Source organism: Myotis davidii, unplaced genomic scaffold (assembly GCF_000327345.1).
Source record: "Myotis davidii unplaced genomic scaffold, ASM32734v1 scaffold394, whole genome shotgun sequence".
Taxonomy (NCBI): Eukaryota; Metazoa; Chordata; class Mammalia; order Chiroptera; family Vespertilionidae; genus Myotis; species Myotis davidii.
In genome coordinates this window covers 115,561-123,873 of record NW_006287548.1, presented here as the reverse complement: position 1 = coordinate 123,873, position 8,313 = coordinate 115,561, and the positions used below count along the sequence as shown (strand labels likewise).

General features: G+C 44.4%; 1 protein-coding gene and 1 long non-coding RNA gene across 3 annotated transcripts in view; both read right to left on the bottom strand.

Annotated features, from left to right (window-relative positions):
• The window catches only part of NBEAL1 (neurobeachin like 1), a 116,023-nt gene extending 110,358 nt beyond the window's left edge, over nucleotides 1-5,665 (bottom strand). For both annotated transcript variants that reach the window (XM_006759395.2, XM_015561106.1), the window contains exons 1-2: nucleotides 5,561-5,665; nucleotides 4,438-4,723 (exon numbers count right to left, since the gene is read on the bottom strand). In XM_006759395.2, coding sequence (XP_006759458.1) covers nucleotides 4,438-4,488 — 51 coding nt within the window. In that variant the 5' untranslated portion in view covers nucleotides 4,489-4,723; nucleotides 5,561-5,665. The remainder of the gene's footprint in view (nucleotides 1-4,437; nucleotides 4,724-5,560) is intronic.
• Nucleotides 5,666-6,417: 752 nt separating this feature from the next.
• Nucleotides 6,418-7,142, bottom strand: LOC107182414. The gene is made up of 2 exons (XR_001513133.1): nucleotides 7,036-7,142; nucleotides 6,418-6,919 (listed from the first exon to the last, which is right to left on the bottom strand). It is a non-coding gene; the product is annotated as an uncharacterized LOC107182414 (long non-coding RNA).
• Between the last annotated feature and the right edge of the window lie 1,171 nt (nucleotides 7,143-8,313).

The following is an 8,313-nucleotide window of genomic DNA, read 5'->3' as shown; positions in this document are numbered from 1 at the left end:
CAAATCATTTCTTTGCAGAATGTAAGTATACTGTTAACTCTCTGGAGCACATAAAAGGAAAGTTTTCAGAGGGGTTTGCTATGTAAGCAAATCTTTTCTTCCTCCTCAATTCAAAATAAATAAAGAAAAGCCATGACATTTAAGTTCCATTTACTATGAGTGTGAGTTTTAATTTAGAGAAAATCTTTACTACCAGACTTTACTTACTAGTTTGATAACACTTGTGTACAATGAACACTATTGCCTGCTACGTTGAGACCTTGGAATTGACAGGTAATGGTTCTTAAGGTAACCAGTACTGGTAATGTCAATTATCCAGCCCCAGTGTCTATATGTAATACCCTTTGTAATACTTTAAGCAATAAAACAATTAAAAAAAATAACTGATGAGGGGCATTTCTCGATATATGTGCTACTAATAAATATAGAAATGACAGATTAGATGTCACAGCTTTGCAAACTCCTAACAAAATAATTAGTGCATGTAAGCAAAACCCACTGATAACCAAGATGGTCATAAATTAATTTAGCCTCCCCCCACCAAATAGAATGTGAATCAATCAAGCCTCTAGATATCCCAGTTTGCAGACACCAGTAGAAAGGAATAATAATTTAAATCAAGGAAATTTGACCAGAAAACCCAAACTGAGAAAAGCGCTAATGTTAAAACCTGGTTTCTTCAACATATAGAAGGAATAAAAATATGAAGTATAGTGAGGGGCAATGTATAGATTAAAAACTGAACAGATATTTTCAACAAAGTACGTGTATAGTTTGTAGAAATATTGGGTCAAACAGGAAAAAATAAATAAAAACATTTATGATACTACCACGAAAGTTTGAACACTGACCAAATATTTGATTTAAAGAATTATTATATTGTGATTATGTTTTTAAGAGTTCTTATTTTATAAACTACTGTCCTGGTGCACGGATTTGTGCACATCGAAAGGAAAATAATTAGAAGGTGGCCGGCAGGGCAGGTCTGGGCAAGACACGCTGGACACGCCCTGGTGTCAACCTCCTGTTGTCCCTCCCAGGCAGGCTGCACCTGGGGTGACACCGTGGCTCTAAGGGCTCTGCGGAGTGGGCTGGGTTTCTCTGGCAGGCCTGGCTTGTGGGGATAGGGCTGAAACCGGCTCTCTGACATCCCTCGAGGGGTCCCGGATTGCAAGAGGGAGGTTCTCTGGTGACACACCCCGGAATCGGGCTCCCTCCTCTCTGGTTCCTCGGTGCGTCACCTGAGAACCACCACTGCCAAGTCACCGCAGATGGGCAGCTCCTGTGTTGAGCGTCTGCCCACCTGGTAGTCAGTGTGTGTCATACCTACTGGCGGGTCGGACAGTTGAACAGTCACTTGGCCTTTTATATATATATAAATAGATAGATTCTTAAAATCTTTATGGCTAAGATCGTTTGTTATCTGGAATTTGCTTCAAAATAATTCAGGGGTAGAGATGGTGTAGTGAGTGTAAGGTTATAGATGAAACATCATTGAAAATCCTATATAATAAAGAGCTAATATGCCAATTAGACCGAACAGCAGAACTACCGTCTGGACGACATTCCAGACGACCTTCTGGATGAAGCCGGGGCTGTGAGGGCAAGCCGGGGCTGCGAAAGCTGGCCGAGGCTGTGAGGGCCGAGCCCCCTGCACAAATTTCGTGTATTGGGCCTCCAGTAAATTGTAATTACTGACAGATATAAAAGGGTTCACTACAGTATCTTCTCTATTTCTAACTGCCTGAAATTTTCCATAATAAAAGATTAAAAACGAAAAATGGACTAAAAAGTTCTGTATGATAACTCATAGAATAAGGACAATAGAAGTCTATGTCCCTCAGAGGTCAAAACAAATGAACTAAAATCTTAATGGTGAGTTAGACAAGCATTCTCCTTGTACACACACTATTACTAATTGACAAAAGAGAAAACTGAGACCCAAAGAAGTAAGTCTTGTTCAAGTTCACAAAACAAAACACCAGCAGAACCAAAACTAGACTCCACAATTGCAAGCCCAGAAATAGCTCCATGTTGGATTTGAGTTAAAAGAAAATGCAAGCAGTCCTGAAATAGTCCGAAAACCCATCAAAGATTTAAAAAGGTCTTTATAGGTGAAAAAAAAGTCAGCTGGCTTGAAGGGCTATATGCTAGCAGGGGTGGGCAAACTTTTTGACTTGAGGGCCACAATGGGTTCTTAAACTGAACCAGAAAGCCGGAACAAAAGCATGGATGGAGTGTTTGTGTGAACTAACATAAATTCAAAGTAAACATCATTACATAAAAGGGTCCGGTCTTTTTTTTTTTTTTTTTTTAGTTTTATTCATTTCAAATGGATCCGGCCAGCAGGCCGTAGTTTGCCCACGGATGTGCTAGAGGGAGAGCAATAAAGCTAGAGAGAAAGTATAGAGAACTGCATATATGGTAATCATCCTCACCACGGAGCAGAAGTGTTAAATTTATGAAGTACATTTGAAAGCTACTTGAAGTCAAGGTGTTTGTGGGAAAGAATGTTGTTGTCTAGCTTACAAGTAGCTTACTCATGAGCTAGTGAAACATAAAACCATTGTATTAAATAACAATTTTTAAAAACACTTGAAAAGATTTTTAAATCTTAAGTGCACAAGTGATTTAAATCTTAAACAGAAAAATGGGACTTATATTCCTGTCCAAGAATAGCTTCAAAATTTGACTGACAGGGCTTCACTATTTACTTAGATTTTAATGAACAGAAGGGTTCATCTTTATATTAAGCGTCATTAAGAACAAAATTCTGTGTATGCCAACGAACTATACTATTTTTTCAATTAGCAGTGTCACATAAATAAAACATGAACTCAACCTAGAAACAACATAACTAATTAATAAGACAATATAACCCCATTTGCCTTTTGTCATCCAGAAAACAGTAAAGCCTAATAAGTTTGAGGTATTTTTAAATAAAATCATTTTCAAACTACTAGGCATTCATACTAAAACGCATTTTAATTTTTGGCTAATGTGTTACTGACTATTTTCAAGTGTCTGGTGATTTGGATTCTTTTTTATTGGAAGAGGGGTCTATTTTTAAAAAGACATCTCTGACATTAAATTACACAAGACTAAAAGCTATTTTAAAAATCCATATTAAACATTTCAAAGGATATGTCCTTCTATAATTGCAAGAAATATCAAACCAGTCCTATCTGGTTAGACTCAGTGGATAGAGTGTTGGCCTGTGGACTGAAGGGTCCTGGGTTCGATTCCGGTCAAGGGTACGTGCCCAGGTTGTGAGCTCAATCCCCAGGCTGTGGGGCGTGTAGGAGGCAGCCGGTCAATGATTCTCTCTTATTATTGATGTTTCAACCTCTCTCCCTCTCCCTTCCTCTCTAAAATCAATAAAAATATATTTACAAAAATATATACCAAGCCAGAAAGTCAAAGAAAATTCCAGTGTGACCTCTAAAATTTAATATTACAGATAACTGAGATTATTTATTAAAGAATAACTTGTTCATTAAAGAGCTGAAAGTATACAAAAGAAGCCGGAAGGGGTAACAGAAACGGAAGCTGAGACTTGAAAACAGAGACCTAAAGTAACTAACGTAGATTAAAGCCGTTCCTCTGACCCTTCCAGTATCTTCAAGGTGGTACTGCAGCTCCTCGCTTGAAGCAGATGCTTAAAGTGGTACCCTTCTCCTCCCAATAACCCTAAAGTCAAAGCTAACGTGTAAAAAAATCCACATAAAGGCAGAGAGAGAAAAGAAAATTCTGTGTGAATGACAAAACCAAAAATAGTAAGGGGTCATCATGGGTAAGACCATGGGCGTCAATCAGGCGGTGCTGAGCTTCAAGCTCGGTTCTGCACCTCATCAGCCCCCCCAACTTCAGCACCAGCTAGTTCTCGTCGGTAAAAGGGGGCAATGACGACCCCCATCGCACGGGATGGCGGTGAGGGTGGAAGGAGAGGTGCTCATCAGGTGCGAGTATCTCGGCCATCACAGTGACCGCCTCCAATCAAAGACGTTCCCAGACCATCAGTCACCTGGTTAATACGACGTGAAAGGTTAACCAGGAGAAAAATGTCCAAGGCTCTTCTCCTGAAACCCTCTCCCCTCCCACTTGTGGGAGAAAGAGGAAAGTGAGCAAACAAAAAAGGAAAAGACCTCATTTCTCTCTGAAGGTCGTCATGTTACGTATATAATTTGGGGATCACTGGAGACAAATATCCAATAAAAACCACACCCCAAGCTTGGAACAGTGTGCCAGTGCTGTGCATGTGCCCGAACCTGCAGAAATGGCAAGCAGCAAATCCGTCTTTTTAAACTGTGGGTCGTAACGACCAACAGACAGGTTATGATCCATGAAATGAAGTTCTAAGAGGGCCAGTCACAAAGTCTGATAACCAAGTATTTTAAAACGTACAAATAAAAAAAAGAAGAAGAAGAAAGCAGTTACCTTGGTACAATAAAGCATCCAAAGTTCAAAGAGCCTCTCTCTGGATGCCATGCTGGCTGTCACTCTGGCACTTTTAATGTGTCCTCCAATAAAAAATAAAAATTGATGTTCAAGACCACAGCGTGCTCATTTTATTTTCCAAGTTTTTCAGCTGTTACAGTAAAGCTCAAAGCGGCAGGGACAGCAAAAAAGACGCGACACCCCTGGGCTGTCTTCTGGTCACTGAAACTCCGTCTCAGCAGCTACCCAGCTTCTCCTCCTCGGCGGTCGCTGTCCCTCCACAATCCTGCGGGAGAGAGAAGCATGGAAATACCTGCTGGAAAGAGAGCAGCGCAAACACTAGATTTACCAGGACGCGAGAGGCATCTGCCTCACGCCCCACGGACAGCAGTCGCAGCCTTTCTTTACAGTTAATTTCGCGGAAACTTGCGTTGCAGGGAGACATGACAGCTAACAGTATGATCTCCCAGGAATATCGAGTCAGAAGCCGCCCGGGCAGACTCGGCAAGACGAGTGCTCAGGACGAAAAATGCGCCCAGTCACAATGCACAGCGCACGACGTCGCCGCTCCTATTTTCTATGTAAATAAAGAAAAAGCGATCGTACTCCTGACGTACAGAACCGCTCAGCATTCCCGAGTCTGCTTCTTTTTAAACTTGGAAATGTTTGTCACGGGCGGCGGGGCAGGGGGCGCGTCCCTGTCTGTCTGTCTGTCTGTCTGTCTGTTGCTGGAACCGTCCTCCGACCGTGAACAGCTACCTGCCCACCTGCCCCCGCCGCTCCCGTCCCGGAAGAAAGGGCACGCGCGACCGGCGAGGAACACACCCCGGGAAAGCCTCCAAGTGCTCTCGGAGCGCTTTGCGTTTCCTCCTCGCATCCCAGGCAACCGGACGGGAGGCAAACTCGGGGGCCGGGCCGCCAAGAAAAGCTTTGGAAACGGGGCCAGGAGAGCTCGGCGGCTCCCACCCGCGGCCCACGCCCGGCCGACCGCGCCGGGACACACCCGGGTGCACCTCGCCCCCTCACAGCCGCCCCTCGGACCACAGCTCGCCCCCACCAAGCGCCCGGGCCCTCACGTTTCTGCCACGCAGCCCCCTCGCCCCGGCGACCTGCTCCTCCTCACCGCGCTCGCGCTGGGGACGGCGCCGCCGCCTCGGGCCCTGGTCTAACTTTGCCTCGCCCCCTGACCAACCCGAAGCCCCGTGTCACCCCGCAGCTGGGAGGAGGGCGGGAGAGGGAGGCGGGGCGGCGACGGCGTGAGGCGGGGCGCGAGGGCTGGGAGGGGCCAGGGGCGGGGCTGTCCCCTCGGCTAATCATTCCAGCCTCTGAAAATTTCCCCGGCCCCAGGGCAGTCGCTGTTCATTGGTCGCTCATGCTGGGGAGGGGCGGGGGGAAGGGAAGCCCCGCCCCGGAATGCCGGCGCAGTCGCACTCCCGCCGTCTCCTGAAAACCCAGCGGCGGGCGCCGCTCCAGTCGGTCCTCTCGCAGGCCTGGACCTGCAGGGGGGCGCCTACGTGCTGACGTCGGCGCCCGGCACTGCTGGGGTCCGGCTGACGTAGCATTGGCCTGATGGCGTCATTTCCGGGAATCATCGGAGGGCAGCGGGCAATACGATGACAGCTAATGTGTATTTTGTTTGGATTTCTTGTTGTAAAAGGGGACTTGGCCCTCGTCGTCTAAAATGTCAAAAAACAGACTACGGTCCCTCCACGCCACAAAAAATCCGTTTCCTTAAACGTGCTTTTATGCCTCGTACTTTCCCCGTCGCTGAGCGTCGGGTCCTAAAAATCTCCTTTTACCACTACCCAAAGTTTCAAAACGGTTTTTACTCTGTCAGAAAAAGAAGAGACAAACGGCTGCATTTACAGGATACAACTTTCAGGGTGTGTGTGTGTGTGTGTGTGTGTGTGTGTGTGTGTGTGTGTGTTTAAAGGGGGCAGGGGATAGTTCTTAAGATTGATCGCCGTTGGTACGCCTAAGCATTTTTCAAACGTTTTATTATGGAAAATGTCAAGCATATACAAAAGTAAACTAACATAATGAAACCCAATTTACATACCATTACCAATCTTTAAAAATTATCAACTAATGTCCCATCTTGTTTCATATATACCAGCAGTCAGCAAACTGTAAAAGCCAGAGAGTAAATATTTTAGGTTTTGTTGACAACAAAAATCAAAATAAGGATAATTCATGACACATGAAAAATTGGTGAAATTCAAGTTTCAGTGTTGTAAAGATGGTTGGGATACAGCCATGCCCATTCCTTTATTATTAATAGCTACTTTCCCTCCAAGATGACTGAGTTGGGAGTAAATAGAGTAGTTGTTTGCAAATTATGCCTTTTCAGCATCTCTCCTTGGCTGGCTAACAGGCATGTGCGGCTCAGAAGGACAGTGAGGAATTCCTCTTGCTATTATAGTCATTACAGTTCCATTCTTCCAGCTGGTCAGTCCAGGAACCTCGGGGGTATCCTTGCCACCTGTCGCACGTACAGTATGTCACATTCAATCTAATCCTTTCAGCTATATCCTCAAAATATATCCAGAACTTAACCATTATCTACTCCACCACCACTACCACCCTGATGCGAGTTACCATTAAATCTTTTCTGGTTTGCCCGGCAGTGTGGCTCTCGGTTGGTTGAGTGTCAGCCCATGCACCAGAAGGTCACCGGTGTGATTTCCAGTCGGGGCACATGCCCAGGTTGCGGATTCCACCCCCCACGAGGGGGTGTGCAGGAGGTACCCGTTCATCTCTCTCATTGATGTTTCTATATTTCACTTCCTCACTCTGAAATCAATAAAAACATTATTTTAAAGCAAAAACAAAAACAAATAAAACACTTGAGAATAATCTTTTCTGGTTTATTGCAAAGCCAATTTTTCTCCCTGCCTCTACTTATGCACTCTCCCCACCCGTGGATGATTTTCAACATTGCAACAAAAGTGATCTTTTTGACACAGAAATAAGATGCCATTCCTCTTACTAAAACCTCTCTGATGGCTTCCCATCCTACCTTAAATGGCCAGGAAGGACCTGTATTTTCCTCCCACACTTTCCTAATTTCTCTAATATCCTGGGCTTCCCTTATTTCACTCCAGACACAAGTCGTCCTTGCTGCTCCTCAAATTCACAAACCACACTGCAGTCTCAGGGATTGTACATAAACTGCCACCAGACCGGAAATGCTCTTTCCCCTGATGTCCACACACAATCTTCAAGTCTCCACTCCAGAATCCCCTTGTCCATTCCTGCAGTGTGTGTTTGTATACGCCAAGTTTCATATGTTGACATCCAAACCCCAATGTGATGGGGTTAGGAGGTGGGGGCTTTGGGGAGCTACTTAGGTCATGAGAGAGTGCCCTCATGAATGGGATTAGTGCTTTTATAAAATCTCACAGAGCTCCCAGCCCTCTCTGCCCTGTGAGAAGGTAAGCAGAAGTCTGGGAGTTGGGAGAGGGCATTCTTCCAACACTAATCTTGGACTTTTAGCCTTCAGAACTGAGAAAATTAATTTATGTTTAGAAATGACCCAGTCTGGTATTTTTTACAGCAGCCCAAAAGACTAACACATCCATGAAGCAGTCCCTGACTGCTTAAAAAATAGTATCTCCTTTTCTCTCTTACTTTATTTTTCATTATAGCACTTACCAGCTGACATATTTATTTGCCTATTATGAGTTTCCCTCTAATAAAATGTAAGAACTATGAAAACAGAGACTTTATTCAATGCTACATCTTCAGGTCCTTGAATAGTGTCTTATGCACAATAGGAGTACAATAAGTGTTTGAAGACAGTATAATCAAAGAAATAAATGATTTCTTTCACTATATATCTATATTATTTCACCTCCAGTTTTGCTCCCACTACAA